The sequence below is a fragment of the Chelonia mydas genome, chromosome 13, assembly GCF_015237465.2.
Source record: "Chelonia mydas isolate rCheMyd1 chromosome 13, rCheMyd1.pri.v2, whole genome shotgun sequence".
In the NCBI taxonomy this organism is placed as follows: Eukaryota; Metazoa; Chordata; order Testudines; family Cheloniidae; genus Chelonia; species Chelonia mydas.
This window is the reverse complement of record NC_051253.2, coordinates 40,423,446-40,442,465: the sequence shown is the minus strand read 5'-3', so window position 1 is coordinate 40,442,465 and position 19,020 is coordinate 40,423,446. Positions and strand designations below refer to the sequence as shown.

At 51.8% G+C, this 19,020-nt stretch overlaps 1 protein-coding gene and 4 gene segments (V, D, J or C); 4 read left to right on the top strand and 1 right to left on the bottom strand.

The window, feature by feature from the left end:
* Positions 1 to 19,020, top strand: part of LOC102932895 — a 489,191-nt gene that overhangs the window by 114,444 nt on the left and 355,727 nt on the right.
* Positions 1 to 19,020, top strand: part of LOC102940154 (immunoglobulin epsilon heavy chain-like) — a 1,331,510-nt gene that overhangs the window by 990,938 nt on the left and 321,552 nt on the right. The gene's annotated exons all lie outside the window — the stretch shown is intronic.
* LOC119563587 overlaps positions 1 to 19,020 on the top strand; it is a 797,667-nt gene that overhangs the window by 477,127 nt on the left and 301,520 nt on the right.
* LOC119567833 overlaps positions 1 to 19,020 on the top strand; it is a 275,078-nt gene that overhangs the window by 120,300 nt on the left and 135,758 nt on the right.
* Positions 5,459 to 8,382, bottom strand: LOC119567839. The segment is given in 3 exon segments: positions 5,459 to 6,014; positions 6,360 to 6,689; positions 7,572 to 8,382. Coding segments are annotated over 3 exon segments (771 nt in total).

Sequence of the window (19,020 nt, the reverse complement as noted above, 5' to 3'; positions counted from 1 at the left end):
CACAGGCAGTGAGGTCCAACGAACAGGGCACTAGGATGGGACTCAGGACCCCCATGGGTCTATTTCCAGCTCTGTCATTGACTTTGCAGGACCTCAGGCAATTCACCTCCCCTCTCTGTGCCTCAGTTTCCCTTCACATCCTTTCTCTGTTTGGACATTTAGCTCTCCTGGGCAGAGACTATCTCTTACTCTATGTGTGTGCGGCTCCTAGCGCATTGGGGTCCCAAACTCAGTGGAGACCTCTACACACGACTGTAATACACCTAATAACGGGGCCATCTGATGGGAACAACTTTTAAGCCACTACCCGCTTGGACTCCATTTCAACCCATTCTCCTAGAAGGGGAAAGATCTGTAGCTCATCACCACATTTGGGCAACACCTGACCAGCCCACCCGCAAGCCCTACAAAAAGGGGGGAAAGGCACGGCCACCCCATCAGCAACACCCTGAGCTGCCCCATATTGTCAGACACTGGAAACAGAAGTGATGGCCCCCAACTGACTTTTCCCTTGGGGCGACTCTGCCACCATCACACAGCGTGACCTCTCTCCCTGTAGGCAGACGTCTCCATGGCCCATTTCTAATTCCTTCAGCCGTTTATGTGGTTGTGTCATGGGGACTGAGTCAAGACCTCTCCCAACTCATCCCACATGGGATACCATTCAGTCAGAGCCCCTTTCACCCACCACCAGCCTGGGCTCCATTGGGAACCCGTTCCCAAGAGCTGGAAGGACTCACAGCCCAGCATTCCCTGAGCCTGTCCATGTGTCTTGTCAATGGCATGAACATCGCCTGGGAAATGGCCTGGAGCCTCCTTAATTTTGTACACACCTGGGCACTCAAAGGGACATCAGGATTACAGTCCCTCTCCGCTTTATCTGGGAAACTACAGTTATTGAAACATCGTGGCCCAGAGACAATGATTCGCTCTGGGTTTGGTTTACAGCCACAGTGGAAGACCACAGCTCTCCAGATGTACAGGCTGAAAACTTAATTCTCCCACCAACGCACTCTATGACCTGGGCCATAGAGTTCGGTGGTGGATAATTGACATGACCTTCCTAGCTCTGAAACCTTGACTGGTGCATTTGTAGATCTTAAGGCCAGAAGGAACCATTACAGCATCAAGTCTGACCTCCTGTATGCCACAGGCCAGAGAATCTCAGCCAGCTAGCCCACTACGGAGCCCAATGACTCGTCTTTGATGGGCGCATATCTTCCAGAAGGGACCCCAGGCTGGATGTACAAATCTCAAGAGATGGAGACTTCACCACTTCCACTGGAAGTTAGTTCCAAAGGTTTCCTTCCATATGTTGTGCCTTATTATTAATTTGTTCTCTCTGCATTTAACTTCCAGCCATTGGCACCTCTTAAGCCTTTCTATACTAAGTTAGACACCTTTAGTGCCTAGTGTTTTCTCGCTGTGACACAGGGCCAGAAAGGGTTACACAACTAGTAGGCTACTTAACCCAGATTCAAGCTTCAGAGACATAGTTAGTTAGTTCCCATTACGCCTCTGACATTTAGGGCAGTGATGAAGCTCCTCCACTCCTGTCTGTTTCTGGCAAGTCTTTCAGTGGTTCCCCAGATTTCTCTTTAGAGACATAGTAGTAGATAATGTTTGTGATGTTGTCATCGGCACCGACTTCCCCTCTGCCCGGTGGGTGCTCTGCCCCTGGCCCCACCCCTGCCCCGCCTCTTCCCGCCCCTGCACTGCCCTTGCCCCACCCCCATTCCACCCCTTGACCAAAGTCCCAGCCCCATCCTGCCTTTTCTCACCCCAGCCCCGCCCTCTTCCCACCCCATTCCACCCCCTTCCCCCAAGTCCCCACCCCTGCCCTGCCTCTTCTCCGCTTCCTCCCCCGAGCGCACGGCGTCCCCACTCCTCCCCCTCCTCCCGGAAAGTCCTAAGCGCCGCCAAACAGCTGTTAGGCAGCAGGGGGGAGCAGGAAGCTGGGAGGGAGGGGGAGGAGCGGGGACATGGCACGCTCGGGGGAGTGGGAAAAGGAGACGAGGAGGGGGGAGCTTGGCTGCTGCTTGGTGCAGAGCACCCGCTAATTTTTCCCTGTGGGTGCTCCAGCCCCGGAGCACCCACGGAGTCGGCGCCTTTGGGTGTTGTGTGTTTACATATATATTGTTAGAGGTTGACAATGTAACCAAACAGTTCCTGTCTATCACTGTACTCTGCTGATTCAGAAATCAAAAGGAGATATTGACATTTAAATGAACTGTGAATGTAGTGATATCACTGTCTTAAATTCTCTTTGAAGTATATAGAATCATAGAAGATACAGTAAAGTACCTGCAAATGGTGGGAGGTAGGCAATTGCTTTATGTTAATCCATGTAGCTAATTACTGGTGATGCTTAGGAAATAGGAAGGTTTCAGAGTAACAGCCGTGTTAGTCTGTATTCGTAAAAAGAAAAGGAGTACTTGTGGCACCTTAGAGACTAACCAGTTTATTTGAGCATGAGCTTTCGTGAGCTACAGCTCACTTCATCGGATGCATAGCATATCGTGGAAACTGCAGAAGACCTTCTTCTTCTTCGTCTTCTGCAGTTTCCACGATATGCTATGCATCCGATGAAGTGAGCTGTAGCTCATGAAAGCTCATGCTCAAATAAACTGGTTAGTCTCTAAGGTGCCACAAGTACTCCTTTTCTTTTTAGGAAATAGGAAGTTACTTCAAAGACACTATCCTTCACCCAAGGAATACCTGCTGTCAAGAGGCTGACAGTAGCCTGCCAGGGGTCTATAAAAATTCTTGGGCCCTGATCCTTTCATCTCAGATCTGCTTAAGCTTCGTCAGGGGAAGTTTGAGTCATAAGACAGAGGCCTCCAGTTCTATTCTGCATCACCCTGATATTGGCCATGGACATTGGACTATAACCTGATAAACTGATTCTAGAAGGGACTCGTTGCAACTCTGAAGCTAACCATCTCTGCTATGAAACTGACCTAAGAACTCTATTCCTACCTGTACTTTTTAACCAGAAGTCTCTCTCTCTCTCTTTTCTTTTTTAATAAATTATAGTTTAGTTAATAAGAATTGGCTGTAAGCATCTATTTGGGTAAGATCTGAAATATTCCTTGACCTGATGGGCAATGTCTCCGATCCCTTGGGATTGGCAGAACTTTTATATGATTAACAAGATTTTCAGTAATCCTCATCATATTTGACTTGGCTGTCTGGGTGGGAGCTCAAGGCTGGGTTGCTTTAAGGGAACTGTATTTCTGGATTCTGGGTAATCAGTAAGGTATTGTAGAAGCTGTTTTGTTGTTAGTTTGGTGAATCTATCAGAATAACCACCAGTTTGGGGGATTGTCTGCCCTATTCTTTGCAATATGCCCTACTTGGGCGATCTCAGCATGGCCCACCAGGGACCCCGGTCACTCTCCATGGAGGTACTTATACATATCAATGAAGCCATCTCTTGAATGTCTCTTTCATAAGCTCAACCGATTCGGCTCCTCCCATCTCTCACTGGAAGGTATTTTCTCCAGCCCTCTAATCATTTTTCTGGTTCTCTTTTGCACTCTCTCCAATTTTTCAAACTTCTTTTTGAATATGCTGACATAACAATGGCGGTACTGCATCGGACCAGTCATCTATCTACCCCAGTAGCCTGTCTTCCAACAGTGGCTGATACCAGATGCATCAGATGGAATGGCCAGAATGAGGCAATTATCGAGTGATTAATCCACTTTCATACAGTCCCAGCATCTGACCGTAAGAGGCTTAGGGACACCAAGAACATAGGGTTGCATCACTGACCATCTTGGCTAATAGCCACTGATGGACCTATTCTCCATGAATTTATCTAATTCTTTTCTGAACCCAGTTATGCTTTTGGACTTCACAACATCCACAGGTTGACTCTGTGTTGTGTGAAGAAGTACTTCCTTGTGTTTGCTTAAAACCTGTGGCCGTTTAATTTCATTGAGTGACCCCTGGCTCTTGTGTTATGTGAAGGAGTAAATAACACATCCTGATTCACTTTCTCGCCACCCGCCATGATTGTATAGACCTCTCTCAAATCCCCCCTAGCTGTCTCCTTAGATGAACAGTGCCAGCCTTTTTAATCTCTCCTCATGGAAGCTGCTCCGTAGCCCTGTTGCTCTTCTCTGTACCTTTTCCATTTCTATTATATCTCTTTGGCGATGGGGCGACCAGAACTGCACGCAGTATTCAAGCTGTGGGCATACCGTGGATTTATACAGAGGCAATATGGTACTTACTGTCTTATTATCTGTCCCTTTCCTAATGGAGCCTAACATTCTGTTACCGCTTCTGACCATTCCTGCACATTGACCCCAGAACTGGATGCTGTATTCCAGTGTCGGTCTCCCCAGTGCCGTACTCAGAAGTGAAATAACTTCCCCTGATCACCACCCACCTGTTCACACATCCAGGGACAATGGGGACAGAGCTGGTGGGAATGAAGGCTCCTAACTCAGTCTCACCCTGCCGCCTAGCTCCCTGCAGACATAACACCAGGTTCCTGGAGGCTCTGCCTCCACCTTATGTGGTCAGGTGAGGAAGCATCTCCTAGGGATTCTGACACCAGAGTGGCTAGGGCTACATTGCTGGACAGGTGCAATGGTTAAGACACAAGTCTTGGAGATGGGGGACCAGGGCTCTATTCCCACCTCTCCCACTGACCTGCAGCGTGACCAGAGACTAGCCACTTGGGCTGGGGTCTTTAAAGGACTCTTAGGCAATTAGTTGCCACTGCAATAAACTCATAATTCCAGGGGGAGATTGGTGTCTCACCCCTTCGAGCATCCCAGATATAATCCTTTTGTGCCTCCCAGCCTCTTTGTGCTGAGACTGTGAGCACCTTGCATTAAGGATGTTTCCTCTGTGTGTTCATGCAGCACCCATCACAATGGGGCCCTAACCTTGGTCAGGACATCTAGGAGCTGCAATATCATGAACAATAGCAAGTCACTGCTGAGGGATGGGCAGCCAGACTCATGACATTGCATGAGGATGGATGGATGCATAGAGGATATTGCATAATTTCGGACGGATGGATGGATGTTGTAGAAGCAAAGGTAGACAGATGACACTGCAGATGTTGGACGGATGGACAGGGATTGCAAAAGGGAGAACAGACAAAGTCAAATATTGCCAAGGGAAAGATGGATAAACAGACATAGTGCAGAGAGAGAGACTGCAGGTGGGCAGGAAAATGGACAGCTAGTAAAGAGGGAAAAACAGACAAAGGTATGGCAGAGGATAGGATGGGTGGATAGATCCTGCAGAAGGAAACTTTGATGAATAGATCTAGATAATGCATCAAATAATGCATAAGGAGACTGGATGGATAGTAAGAGATACTTCAGAAAGAAGGGTGGTGAATGGATATAGATGATGTAGGAGGGAGGCTGGGCTGGTGGATAAGACATCGAGATGGCCCCTGCTAGAAGAAGATATCCCATTGAACACAAACTCTGGCATGCTGCATTTTTATTTGGGCATATTCCACACACAGCCACGCTCTGTACACCAGAGCTCCCACAGCTTTACACACAGGCTAAGAGGAATCCCAGACCCCACGAGGTTCCCTGGCCATCTCAGATACGCCATGAGGAGCCCACACGGCTCTGCTCCTCAGTAGCAGGTGACGTCGGTATCGGACAAGATCACAGAGACATTGACAGCGCTGGGTTTACCGGAGGCTTTGTCCACGCTCCGCTGGACGAAGGTCATGGGCAGACCCTTGTGCCCCACCATGCAGGCGTACGTGTCCCCCCATCCCCATTCAGATGCCAAGACATTGAGCTTGCTGTAGATGAAGTAGCGCTCCTCCTTCCCGGCCTCCCGGACGGGACCGATGTTGGTGTAGGCCTCCTGGGGCCCGGGCCGGTCCTGCTGGGTCCATGTCACCAAGATGTCTCTGGGCCGGAAGCCGGAGGCCAGGCAGGTGATGGTGGCCAATTCCCGGAGCGCCAGCTCCTCAGCGTGAGGAGGGAAGATGTAGACAGAAGGGTTACGGGGAGAGACCACTGCAACAAGGAAACACCAAAGGGTTAATGGTGAGGGATGAGAACCAGGAGTCCTGGCTGCCATCCCCCACACAACCCCCCTGCTACAACCCACTGGACCCCACCCCTCACTCTGCTCCCAGAGCTGGAAAAAGAAACCAGGAGTCCTGACTCTCCGTCCCCTTCTGTCTCATAAATTTGCACATTTGATCCCACCCACAAATGTGTAATGCCTAGTCTCACTGACCTGACGCCAGATCAGAGCTAGCACCCCCTAGAGACAAAAGGACCTGTGTCCCATTCCCCACACCCTGAGCCAGCCAGATTGGAGCTAGCACCCCCTACGGGGGAAAGGAGGGTTCTTACCATGAATCTTGTGGATGGTCTTGACAATGGCTGATGGGATGTCTTGGTGCTTCACTGTGCAGGTGAACTCCTCCCCTGCCTGCCACTCCTCCACGCACACCCGCAGGATGCTGGTTGCACTGTAGGTGCCATTTTCCTGCAGCACCGGCTCCCTGGAGACCACGGCCAATGGGCCCCCGCTACCCCGGTTCCAGGAGACCTCCAGGCTTCCGGGGGTCTCCATGCTGCTCACCAAACAACTGATGGTGGCGTTCTGCCCTATGTAGAGATCCTCCAGGGAAGGGGGAAGGAGAAAGACCTCCAGAGGATGTTGATTACAGTTTCCGCCACCTGGTTGGGGGCAGGAGGCAGCGTTGAGGCCTGAGATGAGTGAATACTCAAGAGGCACCAGCTGATAACTAAGTGCCTCTGTCTCAGGGGTGCAAAGCCCAGGGGCTGTTTTGGGAAGGGGCCAAGGGTCATTGGGGTGGGAAATAGGGCACTGGGTTCCCTGATGGAAGGGGAAGGACCCTCATCTCATGTGGTGTCGGGAACAACGGCTGAGCTTTTCCAACACACCCAGGGATTGGGATTCCTGGGTTCCATTATTATTATTTGGGTCTCTGGGTCCCATGAGCAGATCTAAAGGTCTCTGGCTCCGATGGGAGAAAGCCCCATTGTGGAAAACATGGCAGGGGACAGACCTGCCATGTTTGCTCAACTCAGGGTCCTTCCAGCCTGAAATTCATGAGCTCAATGAAGATGACAGAGATGGCAACTGGGACACAGAGAGGAGAAATGACCTGCCCATGGTAATTCCTGACTCCTTTCCCCCACGCTGTAATCACTAGACACTACTCCCCTCCCAGAGCTGGGGATAGAACCCAGGAGTCCTGGCTCTCGGCCCCCTGCTGGAAGTACTAGATCCCACATCCAGAGCTCAGGATACAACTAGCATCCCCGAAACCCCTCCCCACTACACAGGCAGAAGATGCTGTTTATATTTTACCCCAGTGATATTCTGGCTGCTGGTCTCCCAAGGTCCCTCAGGACTTGAGACCACAACTCTCACTGCAAGCCGATGTGGGAGTTGAGAGCGTGAATCCCTTTGGAAACCCCAGCATTGAAGCCTGAACTGGTGCTAGCTCCCTCACTAGCCCCTGGAGGTAATGGGGGCCTTGACCATATTGGGATGAACAACCCTCTCATCACCCTTTGGAAGTTTCAACTCACAATTCCCTGGCTTCACCTTGACCTTCAAGGTTTCATTCAGCGTCATGTGCCACACCAGGCAGAAATACTGGGGCCCCGCTTCTCCTTCCCCCTTGGGCCTGGGGACTCTCAAGATGCTCTGAGCGGAGTAGGCCCGGCCAGATCTGACGATGGGGCCACTGCTGTACTGGGAGGCAGGAACTATGGAGCCATTGTGCTCCCAGCGGAAACTGATGTCTGCTGGGAAGAATCCAGTGACGTCACAGAGGAACCTGTGGGAATCTCTCTTCCCTGGAGTTTCCTCTGGGTCCGGGCAGGAGACAGTGGCTGAGACAGTAGGCTCATGGGCAGGGTAGGCTGGAAGGGACAGAGATGTGATGTGAAGCTAATTTCTCTTCCGGAGATGGAATATGTCTCCACTGAGTCCCTGAGTCGAACATGAGAGGGGTGACCAACCTTGGCCATATTTATTATGGTATTTGCTGTTTTTCCTTAAATCCACAGCTCATGCGATGGCCAGGGAATCTCAGCTTTCATTTAATCAAAAAAGGAAGGGTCTGTCCCCACTGACTGCAAAGAAAAGTTTGAAAACATGATCCCCACCCACTCCCTTTAGCTTCCCGGCTCACCAACCAGAAAGCAAAGAAAAGCAACCCAACATTTATTAAAATCTCTAGATTTCTTTCCACCCATTTCACAACTTTGTGGTTTGAAAAATTGAAAAGGGCTCAAAGAAGAGCCTCAATGAGGATTCAACAGATGTAAATGAGAGATTTAAGGAGTTATATTAGTTCAGTTCAGGGCAAACTGAAGAAGTGACTTGATTAGTGTATGAATACCTTCCCAGAGAGAAAATGTCGGGTACTAAAAAGTTCTTTAATCTAGCAGAAAAGGCAGAACAGGAACCAATGGCCGGAAAGTGAAACCAGTCACATTCAAATTTGTTGTAAGGCAACAATATTGGAAGAAAACCATCAGAACAAACTATCAAGGGAAGTGGTGAATTCTCCATCCTTTGAGGGGTTCCAATCAAAACGGGATGTGTCTCTAGATGAAGCTTTAGTCAAAGACATGTTACTGGACTTGATAAAGGGGTAAATAGGTGAAATACTCTGGCCAGGGAAACATGAGGTCGGACTAGATGACCTAATGATCCTTCTGGCCTCAGACTCAATGAATCTAACTTTTATGGACCATCTTAACCCTACTTTATATCTTCTGTCCCTCATCACCTCTTGTGAAGGTTCTGGCTGAATCGTCACTTTGAAAGACCCAGGAAATATCCACCAGATCCTCCTCTGTTTCCTCACCACCCTAATGGATTCTAGTGAATTGCAAGGGCTTCATTTTCCATGGCCAAAGCTGGTCTGAAAACATTCACCATTACTATTATTGTGGTGGGGTCTACTGGCCCAAACCGAGACTGCAACCCCCTCCCGCTAGGTGATGTACGGACGGGAAAGAGAGCTCCGTTCCAGAAACGGACACTGGCTGAAAGAAACCAAGGAGCCTTATCCCCACTTTGCAGGCTCAGGCACAGAGCAAGAGTAAAGTGATTTTGGCTGAGTTTGCAAAGGGAGTCAGGACTTAAACACAGACATACTCACTCGTGTCCATGAGTGGCATATCCTGGGTGACTTCTAGCTGTTGCCAGCGGGGGAGTGAGGTGGGAGGAAGTTTTGTTTCATGGTCTCTGTGTGTATATAATGTCTTCTGCAGTTTCCACGATATGCTATGCATCCGATGAAGTGAGCTGTAGCTCACGAAAGCTCATGCTCAAATAAACTGGTTAGTCTCTAAGGTGCCACAAGTACTCCTTTTCTTTTTACGAATACAGACTAACACGGCTGTTACTCTGAAACTTCTCCAAAACCAGGAAGTTTCACTTTGCAAGTGAAGTTGGTCCTGCTCTTCCATTGCTCCAAGGTTATTTTGTGGGTGCTGGTGATGCTCTGAGTCCCATTGGCTTGTTCCGGGGCTCCTGTCTCCACCTCAGAGCTGGCTTTCCCATCCACTTCCCAAGCCACCTGAACATCTACCAAGATATAGCCCAGCACCAAGCACGTCACACGGGCTGTCTCCCCAATCAGGTCATCGTAGGACGGCTCGGTGACATAGACAGATGGAGCCACTGAGTTACTGAGACAGGCTGAGGAAATACAAAGGACTCATCTCAATAGGGAAAGAAGAGCAGAAGACTCCATGAATTCCCTGGGCCATGAAGGATACTACAGTGATGGGTGTTACAGAAGATTAGAGAGATACTGTCATTAGAATCATAGAATCATAGAATATCAGGGTTGGAAGGGACCTCAGGAGGTCATCTAGTCCAACCCCCTGCTCAAAGCAGGACCAATCCCCAATCAAATCATCCCAGCCAAGGCTTTGTCAAGCCTGACCTTAAAAACTTCCAAGGAAGGAGATTCTACCACCTCCCTAGGTAACGTATTCCAGTGTTTCACCACCCTCCTAGTGAAAAAGTTTTTCCTAATATCCAACCTAAACCTCCCCCACTGCAACTTGAGACCATTACTCCTTGTCCTGTCCTCTTCTACCACTGAGAATAGTCTAGAACCATCCTCTCTGGAACCACCTCTCAGGTAGTTGAAAGTAGCTATCAAATCCCCCCTCATTCTTCTCTTCCGCAGACTAAACAATCCCAGTTCCCTCAGCCTCTCCTCATAAGTCATGTGTTCCAGACCCCTAATCATTTTTGTTGCCCTTCGCTGGACTCTCTCCAATTTATCCACATCCTTCTTGTAGTGTGGGGCCCAAAACTGGACACAGTACTCCAGATGAGGCCTCACCAATGTCGAATAGAGGGGAACGATCATGTCCCTCGATCTGTTCGCTATGCCCCTACTTATACATCCCAAAATGCCATTGGCCTTCTTGGCAACAAGGGCACACTGCTGACTCATATCCAGCTTCTCGTCCACTGTAACCCCTAGGTCCTTTTCTGCAGAACTGCTGCCTAGCCATTCGGTCCCTAGTCTGTAGCGGTGCTTTGGGTTCTTCCGTCCTAAGTGCAGGACCCTGCACTTATCCTTATTGAACCGCATCAGGTTTCTTTTGGCCCAATCCTCCAATTTGTCTAGGTCCCTCTGTATCCTATCCCTGCCCTCCAGTGTAGCTACCACTCCTCCCAGTTTAGTATCATCTGCAAATTTGCTGAGAGTGCAATCCACACCATCCTCCAGATCATTTATGAAGATATTGAACAACACCGGCCCCAGGACCGACCCCTGGGGCACTCCGCTTGACACCGGCTGCCAACTAGACATGGAGCCATTGATCACTACCCGTTGAGCCCGACAATCTAGCCAACTTTCTACCCACCTTATAGTGCATTCATCCATACTTCTTTAACTTGCTGACAAGAATACTGTGGGAGACCGTGTCAAAAGCTTTGCTAAAGTCAAGAAACAATACATCCACTGCTTTCCCTTCATCCACAAAATCAGTAATCTCATCATAGAAGGCGATTAGATTAGTCAGGCATGACCTTCCCTTGGTGAATCCATGCTGACTGTTCCTGATCACTTTCCTCTCATGTAAGTGCTTCAGGATTGATTCCTTGAGGACCTGCTCCATGATTTTTCCGGGGACTGAGGTGAGGCTGACTGGCCTGTAGTTCCCGGGATCCTCCTTCTTTCCTTTTTTAAAGATTGGCACTACATTAGCCTTTTTCCAGTCATCTGGGACTTCCCCCGTTCGCCACGAGTTTTCAAAGATAATGGCCAATGGCTCTGCAATCACATCCGCCAATTCCTTTAGCACTCTCGGATGCAACTCGTCCTGCCCCATGGACTTCTGCATGTCCAGCTTTTCTAAATAGTCCCTAACCACCTCTTTCTCCACAGAGGGCTGGCCATCTACTCCCCATGTTGCGATGCCCAGCGCAGCAGTCTGGGAGCTGTCCTTGTTAGTGAAGACAGAGGCAAAAAAAGCATTGAGCACATTAGCTTTTTCCACATCATTCCCCTAATTTTGTGATCCCTCAATTTCATGGGATGTTAGAAGGAAGGAAGAGAGAAACTATTGGGAAAAAAAGCCTCTTTCTAGCTATCTAACAATCCCTTTCTGCCTCTCCATCTACACTTTCCTGTGCAACATCTATGGCTCCATCTATTTATTAATAATTATTCACATATATACATCCCCTTTCTCACTCCATCCATCCATCAGACCTATCTTTCTATCCAACCATCATATCCATCTTTGCTTCCAGTCATTCATCCTTCTAGCCACAGTATCTATCTCTCTATCCATCCAACCACCATATCTATCACTGCATCCACCCATCCCTCTCCCCACCCACTCCCAGTATCCATCTCACTATTGTATTTCTATGTCACCCATCACCCTGGGATCTGGGCACAGTCCCACCTACCCTTAGGCGAGGCTGGTTTCTGAGTAACCCTTCATCCCACCCCACCGTGCATGGCCATAGCCCCTCACCCAAGCACTTCCTGGTGTTGTGCATGAAGTGCTCCGTTCCCCTCGCTGGGTGGTTCACTTTACAGGTGTAGACCTCCTCCTTCTCCCAGCTCTCCTTGGTGACGTTCACTCGGCTCTGGCCCATATAGAAGCCTTCTGTGCCCTTCCAAATGGAGAAGCCCGTGGTGGGAAGGTTCCCCTTCTCGCCATTCACCAGCCATTCCACTTTGGCTGCACCGGGGCTGAATCTCAGGAGGAGGCAAACCACCTCCAGCTGCTTCTCCAAGGCGTTGCGCTCACAGGAGGGGCCTAGGAGGCGAATCTCAGGATGAATGAGAGCCTCACATACTGGGAGCAAAGACAGAAAATGGATACCAGGTCAGAGGCATGAATCAATTGCATTTGTACAGCTCTGAGGACAATGTGCTCAAGTCCTGAATGACAACTGAGAGAGGAAAGTTTTACCTTTCCCTCCTTCCTTCCCTCTGCACCATTTCATCGATCTATCACTCTGTCTAGGTCATTGCTCCAGCCGTCCCTCCGTGTATCCATCCATACTTCTGTATCTCCATCAGTCCACCCACCTAGCCCACTCTCCATACCATCCATCCCTCTCTCTTTCACTCCCTACACCTTTCCCTCTTCACTGTCCATCCATACATCCATCCCTTTTCTTCTCTATCCTCCCTCCCATGGACGCTGTCATTGTATTGCCCCACTCCCTCTGACACTTTATTGCACACTTCTGCCTCAGTCTTTTCTTCATTCTCTGGCATCCCAATGTAGCTCACCATTCGTGATCTCCACATCTATCTTTTTATGGGAGGGAGTGTGCTCCACACTGCACTGGTAGGTGTTGTTCACCAGGTCCCAGGCAGGGACGGTGAGCTGGCTGACGAGGGTGAAGGCCCTGCCACTGCTCTGTGCCGCGGCTGGGAAGGTCTTGATCCCATTGGTCACCGTGCCAGAATTCCACTTGATGTCCACGGGCTCCGGGAAATAGCCAGTCACGAGGCAGGCTACAGTCACCTCACAAGTGGAGCTCCCAGCAATGTCGTCACAACAGGGGAACAAAGGGAACACAGAGGGGGGTTGTGGGAGCTCTGTCAGAGAGAAAGGCAAGTCAGGACGTTAAGAACTGAGAATCCTAAACCCAAAGAATGGTGGGACTCCAACCTCATAGGGGGCTCTACAGAGCCAGGAGCCCTGGCTGTGAGCCTGCTCACCTCTCTATTCCACCAGACCCCACTCCTTCCCAGACTCCTAGAGAGAACCCAGGAGCCCTGGCTCCCAACCCCATACACACACAAACCCACTAGATCACTCACTCCTTGAAGAGCTTGTGATGCATACAGAGAGATGCGCTGCAAGGAAACATTTGAATAGCTATTATCTCACTATCCTTCCCTTTCCAGGATCAGTCTATCCCCAGACCTACGAGAGGAATGGGGTCTTGTGGCTTTGAATGCGGGGGCTGGGAGCCAGAACTCCTGGGTTCTATCCCCAGCTCCAGGACAGCAGTAAAGTCTGTTTTTTCACACACACGCCCCCCATGGCAGGTTCTCTAAAAGACACCCCCCCACACACACACCAGAGACTTCAATCTTTTCTGCGCTCTGCAGGTTTCATGACTGAATCTCTGGTGAAAACCAACAAACAACCAATATGGGCCAAAAAGGGGAAGTTGAGACAAGTGAAAGCTGTTTTTTCACGCCAGCACTCGCCCCATTCAATCCAATTTTCACACCTTCTCACCAGCTTCAACACTAAAAGCTCCTGAGTGGGCGTCACTGATAGATAACAACCTATAATTATCTTTGATGACCATTGTGGGGGAAGAAGAGGGGATGTCCGACAGGCAAAGAAACCTCAGATGAACAATCCAAATGACACAGACCACAGTGGGACACATGGACAGAACCCTCCAGTCTCCAGGGCCGGGCTGCAACCCACCATGGCTGATAATTTGGTGAGTAAATTAGAGGAAAGCGGCTGCTATTGGGGTGAGGACAGGGGGTGTTTTAATCCTATCAGAGTGAGCACCTTTAGGGAAGAAAACTTTGTAGAGAGGGGAGCAGGACTCCTGGGTTCTCTCCCCAACTCTGGGAGGGCAGTGGGGTCTGGTGGTTAGAATGGGAGTGGTGCTGGAAGCCAGGACTCCTGGGTTCTATCCCCAGCTCTGGGAGGGGAGCTGGGACAAGTGGGTAGAGCAGTGGGGGCTGGAAGCCAGGACTCCTGGGTTCTCTCCTCAGCTCTGGGAGGGCTGTGGGGTCTAGTGACTTAGAGCAGGGGGACTGGGAGCCAGGAGTGTTGTGCTCTGTTCTCACCTATGAAGGCAGTGGGGTACATCCCCCTGTGTGGACCCAAAAGCAGGGCAGGGTGCAGAACATGGCTCCCCTGCAGAGCCTGGATATGCTGGGGAGGTCGGGATGGGTAACATAGGCAGCGCTGTGCCCCCCGCCCCCCACAGAGACAGGGGAACAGAGGTGCTTATCTCACACTCTAGCTATAAGCTGGGATAACAGCTTTGAAAGGGGTCCAGAGCTGGGCTAGCAGGGGCTGCACATCAGGAGTGAGGGGCACCGGCAGGGCTGTGGGGGAGCCCAGGGCTGTGCTGGCAGGGGCTGTGGGTCGGGAGTGAGGGGCACAGGCAAGGCCAGGGGCGGCAGGGCTGGGATAGCAGGGGCTACAGGTCAGGAATGAGGGGCACTGGCAGAGCTGTGGGGAACCCAGGGCTGGAGTAGCATGGGCTGTGGGTAAAAAGTGAGGGGTACCAGCAGAGCTGGGGGCAGCCCAGGGCTGGGATAACAGGGGGCTGCAGGTCAGGAGTGAGGGGAACCAGCAGAGCTGTAGAGGGAGCCCAGAGCTGGGCTAGCCGGGGCTGCAGGTCAGGAGTGAGGGGCACCGGCAGGGCTCAGGGGGGCAGGGCTGGGCTAGCAGGGGCTGCAGGTTGGGAGTGAGGGGCACCGGAAGAATTGGGGGGAGGCCAGGGCTGGTCTAGCAGATGCTGCGGGTTGGGAGTTAGGGGCACCAGCAGAGCTGGGGGGAGCCAGGGCTGCGATAGCAGGCGGCTGTGGGATGGGAGTGAGGGGCACAGACAGGGCTGGGGGGAGCCCAGGGCTGGGCTAGCAGGGGCTGCAGGTCAGGAGTGAGAGGCACTGACAGAGTTGTGGGGAGCAGGGCTGGGCTAGCAGGAGGCTGGGGGTCAGGACTCAGGGACATAAGCACACATGGGGTGCTCCGGGTTGGGGGGCTGAAACTAGAGGTTTGGGGGAACAGCTGAATTGTTTCTAAGGGGCTTTTGTTGTCTCCTCTCTTTAGCCCAGTCGCAAAGATCTGCAACCAAAAACTTTCTAAACTGAGGCATAAATTTCCCTTTAGCATGGCCCTTGTCAGAGGTAAAACCCTCAACTCACCGAGCGTGGGAACATGTCTCTCTGAGCCGTCCCAGCCTCCCTCCACCAGCTCTGTGCTCATGCTCCATGCTGAGAGCCGAGCGTGGGGAGTTCCAGCACAGCTAGATGTCAGCTTGGCTGCCTGGGGCTGGACGTAACTGGCAGCCCCTCTTCGGGCAACTGCTCAGAGTTCAGGTTCCTAATTTGGCCTCTGAGTTGAGCTGGCTCCGTTTTTGCGGCGCACTCAGCTGGAGACGCGTTGGGCTTCCTTTCCAAGGGGGACGAGCTATGAGGTCTCCGGCTAAAGCCCACTGGAGACACAGACCCCGGTAACTGCTCCCCAAGGCGCCTCAAGTTTGGGCTTCTAGAAAGTGAGGCTGCTGGAATTCTTGGGAGATTTCTCCTGTAGAGTTTAGGAAAGTGTCCAGCAAAATCTTCATCCAAATTGGTTAGAATATGAGTGTTTCTTGAGTGGGAATCTGGCTAGAAAGGTCATGAGCGAGGGGGCATGAAAACCAGTCGACTACTGAGTTTGGGGGAGGGAAGGTTTTTTACTCTAACCCCAGAACTCTGACCCTAAACCAAACCTTAAACCCAACTACTTAGACACCCAACTCTGTCCTAACTCCCTAACCAGGACCCTAACCCCAGTGGACCGATGCACCAACTCCTTAACCCCAACACCTTAATCCTCGCCCTTTCCCTATAGTCCTATCCTCATCCTGAACCCCTGCTCTCTAGCCCCTACTCCCTAACTCTGACCCTCAACTCTGACCCTCTCGTCAAACCCAACCCCTAACCCTAATGTCCCAACCTTATCCCCCCAACCCTGACTTTAGATCGCTTAGGCTGCAATGGTCCTGGGATCAGTAGAGTCCTAATTCTTATTTCTCTGTAAAGCTCCCGGTGCAATGGGTCCCTGATCCTAGATTGGGTTTTCTAGACCACTGTGATACAAGTACTAACGACCAATTATACCCCTAACCATAACCCCAGCTCTAACCCTAACCTCCCCACCTTGACCCTCTAAGCACCAGAGCTTTGATGTCTCCAGTCTAGTTTCAAGCATCCTAAAACAAGAACTATCAGAACTTGCAAATTAGTCCCTCAGGTTAGGAACCAAGAGTTTCACTAACTCCCTCTGAGAAATGGCATCAGACCCGGTAGGAATCTGATGGTTGAATGACTACAAAATTGGCTAGAAATCCAATCATAACACATCAAATATTGAACTTGAGAGTGGAAAGGTATTTGACCCAAACCATTAAACCATCACCCTTAATTCTACCCCAGCAACCTCTAGCCCTTAACCCCAGCACCTAACCCTAACCCTTAATCCTCCTCCCCTATGTATAATGATAACCCGAACTCTAACCCAAAGGGCCCATATGTCCTGGGTTGACTTGAACAGCCCCGGTCTTTTCTGCAATGTCCTGGGAACTCATTGGGGATATCTAACAATGTGTGTTTGAGCCATAGAAATGCTTACAAGCCAGTAGGGGCCAAAGATGTTACCGCCTAGGAACCTAATGAGAATATAACATTTACCCAAGCTAAAATCACTAGTACAACAGGGTCTATGCAGCACAAGTTAAATTGGGGGCCCTGCTCCTGGTCACTCTGTGACTCAACCAGGAAGATGGGGGGTTCCAATCTCAGGCACACACTTAAACACAGACATTAACAAGACCTTTCAATTGTCAACAGTCTCACCACAAGCTGTCTGCTGTGCTGAATGGAGCAGAGTGGGGCTCCGTTAGGGGACGCTCTCCCCCGGCATTGAGTGCTGGGCCCAGTGCCACGCTAGGGCCCCCATGCTGCATGGAGCGGGGTAGGGGCTGCGTCTCATGGCCTCGCTCTCTCTCCCTTTGCAGTCAGCCCCACGGCCCCATCTGTCTTCCCCCTGACCTCCTGCCCTGGTGACGACACCCCTCAGGTCACCTTCGGCTGCCTGGCCAAAGGATACTTCCCCGAGCCGGTCACCGTGACGTGGAGCCCAAACGTCAACTCCTCGGGCGTGAAGACCTATCCCTCCCTGCTGCAGCCTTCCAGCGGCCTCTACACGCTCAGCAGCCAGGTCACCGTCCCGTCCAGCAGCTGGGAGTCTAACACCTATAGCTGCAACGTACAACACCAGCCCACCAGCTCCAGCATCTCCAAGGAAATCCCAAGTAGGGACAGCGCGGCGCAGCCCGGGGGGGAAGGGCAGGGGTTGGGAGTCTCTCAGGTCCCTGATCTGGTGACTGCTGCAGGGAGAGAGGATGGGAGCCTGCCAGTGCTGTGAGCCGAGAGAGTCACCACTGTGGGAGGAGAGATGGAGAGAGAGAAACACCACAGAGAGATGGGAGTGAATGAGGACAGGTAGATAGTGTTGGGTATGCAAAGAGAGGCCACGCACCAAAGGGTGGAGGGACGAAAAGAAAGACCATGCAAAGAGAAGCGATGGGTGCTGCAATGCAGGGAAAGGGGCAGAGGGCTCAGTAGGGAGCCCAGTGCTGCAGGGAGTGGGGGGCTCAGTAAGGGGTGCCATGCTGTGGACAACAGGGTGCTGGGGCTCAGTAGAGGGCACTGTGCTGCAGGGAGTGAGGGGGGCCCAGGAGGGGTCTGTACAACAACTAATCCCTGCCACCCTTCTCCCAGAGCCCATCCCCACTGAACCCAAGGTGCACGTCCTCCACTCCTCCTGCACCAGCAAGCCAGGTGCCATCCAACTGGTGTGCTTCATCTCCGGCTTCTACCCCAAGAATTTGACGGTGGAATGGCTGGTGGACGGCAAGCCCGGGCAACTTTCTGGTGACACCGACTCTGCCAAGAAGGACGCCGACGGCCACACCTTCACGACCCGCAGCAATGCCAGTGTCTCCCAGGACAAGTGGCTGGAGGGCAAGATGTACACCTGCCAGGTGTACCACCCGGGCACCGGAAGCAAAAAGCAGGACCACGCCCACAAGTGCAGAGGTGACACTGAGCGGGGCCAGGCTGCCTAGGAAGGGGAGCGGGCACCGGGCTGGGCTCGAGGCGGGAGAGGAGTGGTGGGGGGAGACTGGGATGGGCTTTTTAGGGGACAGGGCGTGAGAGGAGACCGGGATGGGCTTGGGCAGGGGAGACCCAGCGTAGTGGCTGACCCAGGCTCTCCCATCCCCAGAAGAAACAACATCTCCCAGCGACATCGAAGTCTTCCTGGTGCCCCCATCCCCCACCGCCCTGTACGTGACCCAGAGACCCATGCTCACCTGCCTGGTGGTCAACCTGCCGAGCGACTCCGGCCTCCGGGTGGTCTGGTCCCGGGAGAAGCCAGAGTCCATTAGCCCTGATGAGCCGGACATCGGTGAGCACTTCAACGGCACCTTCACCGCCTCCAGGTCCATGCCCATCCTCACCCGCGACTGGGAGGATGGAGAGACCTTCACCTGCAAAGTGGAGCACTCAGACCTACCCTCGCCCCTTGTGAAATCCATCTCCAAGAAGCCAGGTAAGAGGAGCTCAGGGTCCCTAAGGGGAGAGACTCCCCTATCCCCACCCCCAGCAGGGGGGATGCTCCTTAAGAGGAAGCCCCAACCCCCAACAACCTGAGATCCTGGCCCCTGAGTCCCTTTCCATCCCCAAATCCACACCCTCAAATTGTGCTCCAGAGA